Here is a 15,585-nt window from a genome sequence, read left to right as displayed (position 1 = left end):
GGATCAATGGGGAGAACTCACTACCACATACTCAGTAATTTAATCAATATTTATTGCTGAAAAGGAATTACCTCAATGTTTATATTAGTTACAATCCCTGCAGGGAAATGACTGCAACAACAGCTAAGTCGGTCCGTTTCTGTGCACAGAGCATATGCCAATAAAAAAACATCAGGAAGTAGTTTCTTAAACACACAGCACGACTGCTTACTGAATGTACACCAGTAGATAATGCCTGCAGGCTGCCATTAGCAAAGGCTCTGAAGCTGAACATGATTAAAACAACTCTTTTCCTCATCTCTAACTCAGAGTGCAAAGGTAATCACATTTTCTTCATCCCCAATCTGGGCCTTAAAATGCTTTAAAACAGACATTAGTCAACAATGGTAAAAGACAAATGACAACCCACAGTGTATCTGCAGGACAGTATCATGAACAGCGAGTGAGGCTTTTTAATTCTCAGATAGTCTAACAATGTAAACACTCAGTTAACAGATATGTTATGTGCATAGGCTTCTTGATTATAGATGCTGCTGATGTTGCAGGAACATGGGTGTACCCGTGTCTCATTTTAACATTTTCCTACAGTCCTTCAGTCCTCTGATGTGGTGTTAGATGCAGCCTCAAGAATCAAAAGTCCACCTGTGACATCATCCTCAGAAAAAACTGTCAGGCAATCCGTTAGTGCTGCATCATTCTCTGAGTACACTCGCTTATTAAAGAAACAGTAGTTAACATGTTGGACAGAAATGTCTTCAAGAAGCTGCTCACAAAAAGAAAATACAATCATTAGCTGGATTAAAAAAAAAAAAAAAGTCTGTTCACACTCATGTGTTCGTTCATAGCTACATCTTATAAAAACAATAAGATATCCAATAAAGGATTTCATTTTCAGATAAAATGAGCGTAGACTGCGTTCCAATGCGATGGTTATGGCTGAGTGTCTGCACAGTCCCTGCATAGAGGTTCATTCATTCCCTTTTGACACATTAACAACCCTGATGATAACAGCAGTGAACAGGAAGAATCTTTTAGGAAGACAAAGGAGAAAGTTGCATATCATTTAAAAAAACACATTTAGCCGAGTTTCATGTTCTTTTTTTTCCTATTGGAAGGGTAATAACTTATGATGCATGATAACATGTTCCCTGTGCATGCCAATCATCCATGACTTATACTTCTATGTTAGACATAAGGCTGACATTATGCGGATAGCTTCGTTGTACAGCTTTTATATGCACGGTAGATATAGCTGTAGTTCTGATCTTGTTATAAGTGGAATACCATTACAAGGATTTCAAATTAACTGATTTAAATACCATATTTCATAGTTTTAGTGTCAAAAAGTAGTCGTATTACTATCTCCCACATTTAAAAGATGGTCTCCCTTTGTTAATGTTTTCAAAATGAATCTCTGTCACCAGAGCAGATCCTGTCATTGCACTTTAAATAAAGATTCCAAAACTGTGCAAATCATACAAATACCACTCTATAGTTCATCTTTGGTCCCGTTGGTCCTCCGTAGGAAATGTACGGATTGCAGCAGGGAGAGTTTACTCTTCCCCCTCAGTGTCTGTGAGGTAAAGAGTGACAGCCAGTCCCTTCTGTCAGTAACAAGGCCACAAAAGCACTTAAAAGACTTCAAAATGTTGCATAAAATCAGATAAAGGAAACATGCAAAATCCTCTGAAATACCATTAATCCCAGACAGGAGACCTTCATTCACACATGCACACACTTGCTTTTGGTGGAATATCTGTCTCTCACAGGAAGCAGGAAACGACAGTAAAAAGAGTTTTCCATTTGCACAGCTTTCCCATTTACAATGCAGGAGTCCCAGTATACATTGGGGGGGTAAATTAGCCAGGGAGTTAGCCAGTGCAAGTTTGAGGTGGAGGTGATGGTAGTTGTTGTAGGAGGGACTGAGGAGAGCAGGGTCACACAAGTGGCTCCCCCGTAGAGGTAGAGCCGTTGGCTTTGCTCTTCCTGCTCTTGCGGGTGAGCATGCGGCTGAGCGTGGCGGTGCGGCTGGCCCGCTCCACGGCGGCCGGAGACTCCAGGTACACCAGGTCATTGTGAGACTGGCTCATCCCCGGGTCCTTGCGCTGGTGACGGCGGCGGAAGAACAGCTTGGCACTCTTCTGGAGGAAGCTGCCTGTAGAGGGGGATAAAGGACAGGAAACATACAATGTGATATCATGAGACAAGGACTGTGTCAAGACGACACCACTCAAGGCTGAATCAAGCTTTGGGCATGAACAATAGTCAGCATCGGAGGAAGCAGAGATTTGAAGACAGCTAAAGCAGCAATGACTTTATGTTAGTTGGAGATTGTGGATTATTGATGGTGATAAAATCTTGCGTGTGTGGGACGGGTTGGAGAAAATGTATTCTATTTCTCTTTGACTACAAGTCTTTCGTCTGTAAAAGGTCCGTCCAGATTTGGATAGTGAAAATCAAACTTGGAAAAACCTTTATCACTGTCTTCACCAGCTAACACACAACGAACCAACAGAGCAGCCACAGTGTCCAACCTTACAGCGAGCATTACTCCTTCTTTTCAGCACATAAGGAGTTTCTGGGCTTTGCTCCCATCTGTGGACACGATGAGGTTGATAAAAAAAAAAACACTAAAAACGGTTGTACCGTATGTCATTTTAGTTTTACATTCAACATTTATATTTACGTGTTTGAATAGAGCTTTAAATGGCTGTTGTCTAAAGAAATACATTTCATAAGTGCTGTAGAGTCATTACATTTGTTTTTTTTAAAGGTCCCCTATTATACTGTTTTTCATCAATATATTATAGTTCTCAGATATATAAAAAACATGTCTCTGAAGTGTTTGTCTGAAACACCAAACAGATCATTGCAGCATCCCATAATCCCCTCTGTTTCAGCCCCGTTTCAAAAGTGCTGATTCTCTGTCAGTTACTTTAGATGAAAATAAGGAGCCCCTCCCCACGCCCCTCTGAGAGAGATTTGGTTAAAAAGAACACAATAGGCGCGTTCACACCAAGTACTTTGCCGTACTTAGTGCTGCCAAGGTTTACCTTGGTTGGTGATTGGCTAATGGTTACACAAGCCAAAAAATCATTATGACATCATAAAGTGGCCAAAATCTGATCAGCTAATTTTCAGACAGGTTTTATATAAATGGATCAGGACAAAAAGAGAGAATCTTTTTTTCCTGACACTTTCAGAGTCTCTTTCCACAGAGGGGACACATGTTGATGTAGAAGAGACATGAACAAGTGGATTTTGCATAAAAGGTGACCTTTAAAACAAACTATCAGAAACAATCTTACGCAGCCACCACAAGAACCTAACAGTACAAATATTATAATGCTAATAATCTGAAACTGCACACAAATACTTATATACTACGTTTTCACAGAATGAAAAGATATAAAAGCTGGCAAGATTATAAATCATTTCATTTCATTTCAAACCTTTATTTATCCAGGTGTATCCCATTGAGATCACTGATCTCTTTAATAAAAAATAAAGCTTTGAAGCTTACAACTATTTGGTACAGCTCTAATAATTAAATTGAGAACAAATTAATGACACATTGGTTACATCATTATTCTCCATATAGGAGAAGGCTGAACAATATACTAAACAACAAACATGTTTATTAGTAAGGTTATGAGGAAATGTTTGATCTAGTGTAATGGTGCATTTCCACTACAGCGCGGAGCGCGGTTTAAGCGTGCTGTGCCGTGCCCGGCCCGTTTTTTGTTGCGTTTCCACTAGGCGTAGTTCCGGCTAGCGGGTACTTTTTCACAGTTTTCTGGCTCTCCAAAATCGAGGTTCTTTCCGGGCCAACAACAGGGCTGAGTTTGCTAAACTAGAGAGAGAATCGCTGGCAAGGGGGCTACAACTACAACAAAATGAACATATTTGACCGTGATTTAATTGTAATACACGTTTCAAAATGATGCCGAAGTAACAACATACTGATACCGGTTAGTAAAAACCATGAATTAATGCTTTGACAAGTCTGCAGACAGACGGCAGGCAAAAAACCTGCGTGTTTTCTGAATGGAGATCGGCTAAGCTAACGCAGTATATGTTCCGACCGTCCACACTCACAACAACGGCCTATACAGACATAAATAAACCAGCGACTGTATTCACCATGACACAGACAGTCTGTGGTGTGTACTTGTTTAACTTTTGTCCAGTTTCTGAGCTGTGAGCTCTGAGTGCTAACGGCTGATGTTGGTTTTGTGTTTTTTGTGTTTTTATACCGTTCTAAGCCGTGCTAGGCCCTGCAGTGGAAATGCGCCATTAGATTTGTAATCCAACCACTTAATCTGATATTAGAGACTAAAATCGTGAGAGTGATCTTCTGGAAGTCCGAGGCTACAATACCTTACCTTTGATACAATAAATCATATTGTTAGTGAATATCTCAAAATACATGTTAATACTGTGCAACCCCACAACAGGTATTCTAAAGTTCTAAAATCTATCAACTACATGATTTAGTATTATCTAAATTACTTGACATAAACTTAAAATAATCTTGACATTCTAGAATAACTACTTAATCTACTCCACATACTAGAGTACCAAGGATACTACTACACATACTAGAGTACCAAGGATACTACAAGTAACTGGTGAAGGAACTTACTCATCAGGACATAATGTGAGCTTAGCACTGCTCTCCTCTGAGACGGCAGTTTAAAAGGAAAGGATCAAACCGTAAGAAGGGAAGAGAGAAAAGAACACAAAAACAAACTGCATCATCGAGGAGCAAGAAATATGATTTTGGAGATTTAAATTATAATCATTTATAAAATAATCGGCTATAAAGATATGTCACCATGTCCACATTTACAAGTGGCCTCAGGTAGTCAGTGGTAGGGATACATTGGGATTTATCCATTTTGATCAAAAGCACACGCAATAAGTTGATCATGGTGAATTCTCATTATTATATAATGAGAATATAATAGAATCCTTACGAGTAAATGAAACGGGATCATCTTAAAAACAAAATAAAATAGACATACGCTAGAAAGAGATGTGTGTTAAGTGATTCCAGGATATTTAAGCAGCATTTTAAAAGTTGTATGCATTATATTTATGATAACTGTCCTCTTACTACTATCCTGACAGTGTGCTCTGAGAGCTCTCACCTCGTCTCTTCTTGCAGCTGGCCTCAGACACACACATGGACAGCGAGGTGTGTTCCAGCTCCTCTCCTGTTTGGCTCTCCCAGTCCTCCGGGGGCCTGCCCATCCCACTGGGGCCCCCCTGGGGCTCGGAGCTGTCTGGAGGGCTGCTGGGTCCTGAGGCCATGGCAGCCGTCACATCCTGAGTGGAGCTGGCTTCGGACATGGAGGCGTCCATCGCTGCAGCGTAGCCCGCCATCAGAGCCAGCTCATCATCCTGAGACAAGGGCGTCTGGGTAATAAAGCACAACCCCATTATCAAAATCAGTTGCTAGTTTAGCAGGATTTCCTTTGTTTAACATTTGCCTATGATGCAAATACTTCCTCTGGAATCATGAATGACCCAACTATTTGCATTAGCAGATATAATGACCTGTGTCCACCTGTCCTTTAATGTCATTATGACTGGCAGGAGCCAAACTGTTTTCCACTTAAAAGCCTATTTTCAATCATCATTCCATCATGGGAACATGAAGAGACTCTTGTTTCTTTCCTCTGTCATGATCAACAGGTTAGGGAACACAACCGCTACAAAAGAGTTGACCTAAACCAGGGGTGGGGAACCTTTTTCCTCTCAAGGGCCATTTCCATTTTTTCAACATCCTCCGAGGGTCGTACAAATGATTGACCTCTGCTTAAAAATACTAAAATCACAGCCCATTCATTTTGCCTTTCTTTCATGTGTGCAAAGAAAAAGCAACGTCTTAATCCAGATATCTCACCATGACTCGTGCATGCATTCACGTGCACGGTGTGGCATGACCACCAACACAGAAAGATATGGACACAAGATGTGTGCAAATGTATTTAGTTTCCTATCCATGTGAACATGATTTAAGAGGGGGGGGGGGGGGCCTAACCTCCTCTAGGGGGGTCCGGGGGACATGCTCCCCCGGGAAGATTTTTCTTTAAAATGTTGAAGTTAAAAGCATTAATCTGGTGCACTTTGAGAGCAACATGAAGAGATCTATGGATACATCTCTCAACACCCATATGAAACAGAACTGTAAACAGATTTTCTTTTTCTTTATGGATATTTTACAAATCACTCCCCTTTTAAACTGTATTCTTGTTTATTAATAACAACTTTTGTTTACTGTCATATAGCATTTTATACCTGTTTACTTTATTCTCTTATTTTTTGATAACTATAATGATCATATAAAGATGTGCCTTTACCTCACTGGTTGTAGAAAAAGCTTCTTATATTCGTTAGCATAGCTAGCTAACCAGATGCTAATAACAACAAAGTTATTGACTGTATGATCAGTATGACCAGGGTTGCCAACTCTCACGCATCTGGCGTGTGACACACGCTTTCACTCTCAATCTCACGCTGCCCAAACTATTTTCACGCCAAAAACAAGAATACGAAGACTAGAAACGGTTTTGAAAACTTTTGTCACGTAGTGATCGTCTTCTCAATAGAACATCTTTGCTAATGTCTTCTGGCCAATCAGAATCACGATAACGGAGTGGTGTTGTTGCAGGAAGTCCCGACGGAGAATACTTTTGCGGTAGTACATCTCTATACATCGATACAACATTACGTGTTGATAGAAATCAACACGTAATGAAATAAGACCCCACGGTTTGATGATTGATAGGTGTGTGGGCTGTCTTTCATTTTGACACACAGAACAATGGGGGCTATCCACCCTTATCCACAATGTAAAGTAATTCACACAGCCTCTTCCCTCTTCTCTCTGTGAGGAGCAGCAGGTTCAGCTTTCAGAACAAAGTAACAAAAAACTAAAATATGGCATTAATTTTTTTAAATGTGTAGTAATAGATTTATTTATTTTTCTTCTCAAGAGAGTACCAGAATGTGTATTTGATGTTAGTATTTCAAAAAATCTCCTGGGGGAGAATCCCCCCAGACCCCCCTGCAGGGGTTGGGTTTTCAGCATGTCAACTCTTTCACCTGTGGGGAAATTGCAGGATTGGCTCCAGGTCGCCCTTTTTATTTACTACAAGACAAATGTGCCTTTTTATTTCATACAGTTCAATTTGGATTGAGACAGGGAAATAATCTAAACCTCACGCGTGGCGTTTCACTGTCGGGGGGAGCGTGTATGTAATTACATTGCAAATACTGACTTGAGCCCCACCACTGTATGGGTTAGCCCTACCATAGATTACCCAACAAAAATACTCTGGAGCCGCAACTGCCGACCCGTATTGCGCATGCGCAGATCTAAGATCCAGTAGAAATGATAAAAAAGTAAAAGTCTGCTGCTTATTGTTCTACTAGGCCAAAATAGAGTCAAAGAGTATATGAGAGTGAGAGTGTGTTAATTCATATATTTGGCAGTTTGGAGGAAGTCTGTAGATTTGTTTGTGTGTGTGTGTTTCATGTATAGGCCTCTCACGATAATTCATTTTGTTGGATACATTTTCCCGGAAATTATTGCGTTAAACGATAATATTGTCGGCACCGTTGTATCATATGACCATTTTAGACCACTGACATAATGATAATATATAATAATAATTCAAGTACATCCTTTCAAACTGCTAGTCACATCCTCATGTAAATGGCAATTTATCGAGGTCAGAAAAGTTATCGAGTTCATTTTTTATTTATCGTGCGATAAGTCAATTAATTGCTTATCGCGACAGGCACACAATAAAACAGTGGAAACAAACATGTTTGACTTTCATTAGTGAATGAAACTGTGTGCCCATTATAGTCTGTGTCCATTATTGTGTATTTGTATATATTGTATATATATCCTATATGCTAAGGTCCCGCTGCTGACACGATAGCAGTCATTTCGTGCGCATATGTGTAATTAAACCGAATTAAACCCATGATATCAAAATCTCACTCCAGCCAGGTACCCAAAGTTGGCAACCCTGGTATGACAGATGAGCAGATCGCCACTGGGCTTACAACTAAAGACACAGCCACGCAAAAACTGCGGCATGTGTACGCCTCCTTATGGGTACTGCAGTTTCTGAAGTGCCGGAGCGGCGTTCTGGTGCTCTCCTGCAGAACTGCACCCCTGTCAGACGAGACATATACCACGTGATGACACGTTAGGCTCGTGTTGTGTTCAAGGACCCTGACCGTGGCCAGGAAAAACAGGCACTCGCTTGTTTAATTTTTTTGCGGTCTAGATTTCTTTAATTTTTTTCTTTTTTGCGTGTGTTTATAAATGACCTCGAGGGCCGTACCAAATGGTCTCGCGGGCCCGGAGGCCGGAGGTTCCCCACCCCTGACCTAAACACTAGAGACTGGCCAGCCCTGGCTGTATACTACCATATATGTGACCCGCTCTATCGAAATCAGTCGGAAGTCGCAACGGCTCATTTCAAAATAAACGTGGATTTGCGTAAAAAACTATTTTTTCGGGGTTCGGGTGTTTTGTTTGATTTTAAATAAACAAAGTCTTGGCTTTCAGAATATGAAACTTTTATTTCCAAAATCACACGATAAATACATTTGTGAAGCTTGTGAAGGGAAGATGACAGGCACCTCTCGCTCGCAATCTGCTCTTCCGTAGCGCAGCCCCCCCTCCCTCCGGCTGAAATTATGAATGTAAGGCATAAGTAATCATAGATAACACGGCAGGGTCCGTTACAGTTTGTTTTCATCTGTTTTCAATTAAACAAAGTCTTGGCTTTCAGAATATTAAACTTGTTTCGGCAAATTTAGATGATAAATACAACTATGAAGCTTGTAACGGCATATTTACAAGCGGAGAACGGAGTAACTTAACGTCACAGCAGTTATAACAACAGCCGGTGTTTCTCGTGAGTGTTTTCCCCGGGAAACAAACACAATACACACAAACGCAAAAATACACAAACACACACACACACACACACACACACGTATACACACACACACACAAACTCGCGAGCTTCCCCCAGACCAGTAATCCAAACGGAAATATTTTCCCTCCAGACTATTTTGATCATTTGCTCCGCTAATAATCAATCAGATCGATGGATTCCAGAGAAGAGGAAACTTTAAAGGCCTTTTTCTCAAAATGATGACTCGGTGACAGTCATTATATAATGTGACATATTTTGCTTAATATTTGGAGTACAAAAACAATCCTGATATCATTAGAAAGCTAGGAATCTCCTCTTTCCAACAGGGTATACAACTCAAAATGTGTCTTCGGGTCAATGCGACTGATTTCGATAGAGCAGGTCACATATTATGTTCGTATCATTTTTCTTATTCCATTTTTTTATTTGATCGTTTATTGGACGTCTTACTTTAACCTCTTATGTTTATATAAAGATCTTTATTCTATTTTATTTGTGTTACTGCACATTCTTACTTTGACTTCTTATTTCATAAATGTAAACAAATATATAGATTTATATTATGTATTCATATTTTTTATGTTTACTTTATATAATTCACAAATTACTGTCACCCGATTTTCCCAATATCACCCAAAACTCAAATCCAATTTTCCCGTATATAAATAAAAGTATTCTGATTATGATATATGTTTAGTTAGTGGAACTGTTCTACTGATGTGAAGTGTAAAAATAACCAGTGAGTTCCTCTGCTGGAACTGTTCCTTACTTTGGCGATGCCAGAGATGATGATGGTGCTCTTCTTCACCGGGGACTTGAGCTTCTGCTTGGCGGACTGGTGCAGCTGTCTGATGGCGGCCTCGGCCACGGGGTCCGTGCCGTTCAGCATGAGCAGCTCCGTGTCAGAGGAGGACAGGGCCTTGCTGACGGGGCCCCCCAGCATGGTGGCGTGCTCGGACACACGCCGCTCCGACAGCTTGGGCCTGATGGTCGCTGACCTCTGAGCAGCATCTGAGGGAGCACAAGGTTAGCTTCACCTCCCAAACATCTCCTACTGAGGCATAACCATGTCTGCTAACCAACAGGCCATCACTATTGTTTATACTTTTCAAAATGAAACTTTTTTCATCACACTTACTAATTGCTGCACCTATTGTTGTGTAGATGTCGGGTCATGTTCATGAAATGGTCTGATTCTAATTGAGATTATCGACACACAAAACATATAGTTGGGGACAATCTTTGCATTGCATGTTTGAATCTAAATGTTTTCATCTATACCTCTTCATTACATTATTTATAAAGTATAATCAAGTTTTAGATATATCAAACATAAACCTTTTATTACTGTTTCCATTTTGGGGGATTCCGTGTGTACCTTAAACAGGTAGGAAACACTTTTGGCAGGTGATTTCTTTGTTGTCAGAATTGTATTGAAATAGTTTGTTGCTGTTGTAGGGAAACGTATTCCAGCCACAAAAGGCTGAAGTGCACCACTAACACATCTTCTAAATAGTCATTTAAGAATTGAGGTTTTCTTAAAAGGTAAGCTTAGATTTCTCCATGCACTCTAAACACAAGCTAAATAATGTGTGTTAGCAAGTTAACATTACTGCCATGTCGTTTCTTCTAGCTAGGAATGATCAAAATATGCACCTTGTGTTTAGAGTGCATGGAAAGCTTCCTGAAGTACGGATTGGTTTCACAGGGCCCTTTTTCTATAGAATTATCTTGGAAAAATGTATTTACATATTTACTTTTAAAACACAGGAGAGAAAACAAAAACATCAGACTTATAACAGATCACCAGATGTTTTTCACTTGCCCTCAAGGCTTCCATAATGATGAGACATGTCTTCTCTGAATTAGGTTATCCTTATCAGATCTTTGCTGTTGAACAGTTTGTGTTGCTGTACCTGTGTTGAGTCCAAGTGGGAGGGGTCGCCCTGGCTTGCTCTTCACCGCAGTGATGGTGGTGACCACCGTGCCACAGGGCATTACAGTACGGTCCATCTCCACCCTCTTATTGGAGGCGGGGGTGGGAGGCAGCCAGGACCTCACCTCACTGGGCTCCAGGTAGGTAAACTGAAGGGGTAAATCACCAGTTAATGTTCTATTGTGCAGATGAAACCCTCAGAAAGAAGAAGATCATTCAAATGAATCTATTATAACGGGGATGATGCTCTTACATCAGTAGTAAGTGATCCAGTCACTACGTCTTTGGTCATGAGTGCAAATGTTTGCTGTCCTTTGGGCTGCTTCTTTACGAGATCAAACGGCACCGACACCTGACCAAGTAATGAATCTAACAAAATGAAAACACACATGAATCAAATAACTCTTAATCACAACGAATACAACACAAACATGAAAGGCAGTTGGGTCATTACTCTCTTGAGGTTGTCCATCATTCCTTAACTGAATGATGAGCTCTTTTGATCGTCCATTCAATTCACTGGAAAGAAACAAAATAAAAGACAAGTTCAAGATAATATCGATAATAATATTTGTAAACAGTGATAGTTTGCAGTGCTTGGTAAAACTTACAAGATAAAGGGCTGGTCCCAGGATGGACTGGCTGTGTTCTTCAGCACGGAGGTGTTAAACCTCTGTGGAGGATCGTCTAACTGCATCACACACAGGGGATTCATGCTGCCTGCAGACACAGCAGGAAACAGTCAGCATCACAGGAACACCACATGTACCCCATTGTATGCCCCTGCCAACCAGTCAAGATGTAGTTTATATCCACATGTTCAAAATGTTATCACCTCAACAATTATAACCCTAACCCTAGCATATCAATTCTTGAGTTATGACCAAAAACATGTTTGTTTTTTTAACTTGACCTTCAGGGGCCAAAAGCTGATATTTGAATCCAAATGGACGTAACATTTGATGAATTTCCCTTCAGGCTTTCTGCAGATATCGTGTTTCAGGAGAATCAGAAGGACAAAACATAAACATAATGCTGCCTCAGCACGGCGGCATAAAACCACAATGTGGGTTCCAAGATCTAACACTAAATGTTTCAGGGGATCTTTTGACAGCTTATCACATACAATGCAATATATCATTTTGCCTTAGTCACTTCCTCTATTTCACAGAAGGGAGGTCAGCGTATATTGTAAAGATTAATTATGCGAAGGTTAGAGGAGACTCAAGTACTGAGCTCTTCCTCAGCACATATGGTGAATTATATTACATGGATCACTTCAACTTAACTTTATTAGCCAAAAGCCAAAGGCTCACATACTGTGAAAGCTGTTTCTTAATGAACACAGCATCAGCAAGATCCTTAAAGACACCCACTGCAGCAGCCCTGCTTTTGGCTTCTTCCACAGGAAGCCTCATGAGTGGAGCTAAGCTAAGTATAACCACGTTCACTGAAAGGGCAGAACACAGATAATGAAGTGTCAAAAGCTGTGTCATGTCTCTGCTGTACAACATCAAGTGTTGGCCTGAATATCTAATAGGATGTCTAGAGAACTGAAAAGCGCTGACTCACAATTGGTGAATGACTCAACACAGACACTTGAAAAACAAATGTGTTGTGGATGATGTTCAGTTGTAACACCGGACCATGGTTTCACAGCCTCTCAGAACATCCTGTCCTAGTCTAGTTCCATGGCCATCATCAGCTTGGTTTTCACTCTCAGAACTTTTGTGCAGTGACCTACATGTTCTTATTTATATAGCGGCAACATTGTTCAGCATTAACCAGGAGATTACCACTTACGACAGCCAACTGGGAAACAAATCTCTGCCTCGTTATCTAAAGAGCCTCTAGACTACAGAATGTTGGCAAAAAAACTAAACCAAGGTCAGGCAGTGACAGCCTCTAAAGTAGTAATACTTATAACATAAGAAAAATAGGATAAACTTAACTTGATATTTTGAAGGAAGTCCAGTAATACAACTACAGAATGAATGAAACTCCTCTGCAGCACAACAGTTTCAAACTCAAACCGAACCTTTAGGTTGTGAAGCTGATTTACCAACCAGCCTCTTTTGTTCAGTTCTGTCAAACCCTTCTTTATAAACTGAGCTGACAATAATATGAAAGAAAAAGTTTGACATGTTGAGTAAAAGGCTTAAAGTTCTCAAAGTCTATCCTGGCTGCTTATAGTGTCGTGGTAAGTCTCATAATATATATTTGTTTCGTGAGCACAAGGAAATGGAAGTGGTTAAATGAATGATTTAAAAAATGCTATGTTTACAATGTAGGAGTGTGTTTATTTGTAAAGTACACTGGACCATGTGTAAGGTAAATATGATTTGTTAAAGAAGGCTGATGGATGGAGTTAATATGGTCGGTAAACAGATAACTAATGCAGATTATTATTCATCAGCTCCATATTATCAGCAAAACCATTGTACACCAGCCAGTACTATTGTGGAGGCTTGTCAATATACAGTGATGACGTGTTTTTGAAGGACGCCCCGGACGTTAGCATCGCAAGGGCTCCCTCAAAAAAGAGCAATAGGATTTGTTCTTTGGATTTTAGAATATAGCAGAGATAAGCTTTGTATCAAACAAACCTTTAAGATATTTACACGATTTGTTCAGCAGGATAATCCTCCCATATTAACACCACTTTTAGGATTTCTTAAGCGTAAATGCAATCGCAAGAAGTAAAAAGCTAATGGCAATAAAGGAACAACATCACAGTCACATGGCTGTATCACCACCGCTAAGCTAAAGGTGGCTAATGTTCGGTGCAGTGATGTTTAGTTGTCTCATTAAGTCACTCGTTATCGACCGCTGACTTTTTGACACAGAGGCTACAGACATTCATGAGTGGGGTGTTTACTGACATATTTTATTTTGTAAAACTAAACTCTAAAGAAAAAACTAACCAAACGTGGTAAATTGCTTACTCATTTCTGGGTTTAAGGACTAATTCATGCACCACTCTATGCTGAACGACACCACCATCAAATCAGAGGCCCGTTTATTTCTGCTTCACAGACTAAATGTATTTTGGTTTCAGTGTAGCAGTGAACTTTTGACGGATATGAAACACATATCAAATGTTTGGATTTCTAGTAGTTGACAATAAACCAGAGTTAAGATGCAGATGTGCGTTACAGAAGGGACCGAGGTCAGTTCATGAGTGGACAAAATGAAGACAGGAGCTGTGAGACCCACCTGCAGCATCCTCCTCCTGATTCAGGGTCACCCGGATGTTCTTCACCAGCAGCTTCCAGTCGTGGGCGCGGGGGGGTTTTGGGGGTGAAACCACATTGTTGCGTGCACCCTATTGGAGAAATTATAATAAAGTAAATAACTCAAAATCTACAGTGCGAAATATTATTGGCAACAATGTAAGTAAAGTAGAATTTCCCAGCTTTTTGAAATATAAGCAACAAAGTTCTATAAAAAAAATACATAAATCAAAGATTATTATATTATAAAAATACAACTTTTTAGGGGAATACAACTTCAACTAGCTTGTTTAAGCCTCCCAAGCATTGTAATGTGCTGTGTATTTGTACCATGCTGTTTGAGAAAGACAATATAGACGGGAGTACTGTATGTAAATCACCTGTGCTGACACACTGAAATCTTACCAAGGATTTGCATAGGATTTTCTTTATGACCATGGAGAATTTGCATCAGTAGTAGCCAGGGTTTTAACCGTTTAGCCAAATATTCATTCAGGTGTTTTCTACACACACACTTAAAAAGCCAAAGAACATGAGTGTATCTGATATATTTTCCAACGTGTCCTGGTTCATTATTCTCAAAAAGACAATTTGGCTGTTTTTCAGTGAAAATTCTAAACATTTGAACAGTGTTAATTTCGAGGCTTGATCAAATCAGCATCACGTGACATTAGGTAATGTCATGGTCGGGCACATCAATTACACCTTTTTGTAAATGAATGTAAGCATAATAAAATCTAAACATTAGTGGCTGCTTTAATAGGGCATGTGCAGAACGAGATCACAAACGTTTATGCTTTAGTAGATACACAGTAGCTTCGGAGATTTGACATAACTCCAGTATCTGTATTGCCATCAAAAGGAATGTGATACCAGTTCTAATTAGTTTCCTCATGACACTCGGATATAAAAGTAAATATTAGAACATTTTAATAACTTACTCCGGTGTGGAAACAAGTCGCAAACACACAAAATATCTGTCTCTTTAGCTTCTAACGATAACACTATGTTTACCAGCTGGTCTCTAACTGCTATCTGCTGCAGCACAGGAAGTGTATAGCAGCTTTTTGAGTTTTGTTTTATTCTAAACTAAACTTTGTTTGTTGCAACACAATGAGAACAGTGAGACCAAAACAGTGAAGTTATGGGTATTAAAACGCACCTTAAAGTGAAACTTTATATAGGTAAACTCATTATAAAATCTTCTGTAAACCCAGGGGGTGTTGCCGTTTCAGCTGATCAATTAGGATTAGGTTCAACAATACCTTCACATTGTCATTTTACAACATTACTATGACAAAAATATTGATTGCAGATCCTAAGTCTTTCTGTCAAATTACACGATACAGCAATCAAAGACCTGGGATGACAGACGTGCACACACTTGTCTGCATTGCTTTGTTGTGCGTTGGCAGCTGTTCAGATGTCATGCATCAGCATCCTG

General features: G+C 39.9%; 1 protein-coding gene across 1 annotated transcript in view; it reads right to left on the bottom strand.

The window, feature by feature from the left end:
• Positions 1-35: 35 nt before the first annotated feature.
• LOC117472139 (C2 domain-containing protein 2) overlaps positions 36-15,585 on the bottom strand; it is a 28,518-nt gene continuing 12,968 nt past the window's right edge. The window contains exons 6-13 of the mRNA XM_034117275.1: positions 14,125-14,233; positions 11,520-11,628; positions 11,363-11,427; positions 11,162-11,277; positions 10,889-11,057; positions 9,742-9,983; positions 5,154-5,421; positions 36-2,155 (exon numbers count right to left, since the gene is read on the bottom strand). Of these exons, the coding sequence (XP_033973166.1) occupies positions 1,938-2,155; positions 5,154-5,421; positions 9,742-9,983; positions 10,889-11,057; positions 11,162-11,277; positions 11,363-11,427; positions 11,520-11,628; positions 14,125-14,233 (1,296 nt within the window). The 3' untranslated portion in view covers positions 36-1,937. The remainder of the gene's footprint in view (positions 2,156-5,153; positions 5,422-9,741; positions 9,984-10,888; positions 11,058-11,161; positions 11,278-11,362; positions 11,428-11,519; positions 11,629-14,124; positions 14,234-15,585) is intronic.

This window comes from Trematomus bernacchii, unplaced genomic scaffold (assembly GCF_902827165.1).
Source record: "Trematomus bernacchii unplaced genomic scaffold, fTreBer1.1, whole genome shotgun sequence".
NCBI lineage: Eukaryota > Metazoa > Chordata > Actinopteri > Perciformes > Nototheniidae > Trematomus > Trematomus bernacchii.
The sequence above is the reverse complement of the archived record's forward strand: the minus strand, read 5'-3'. Positions and strand labels throughout refer to the sequence as shown.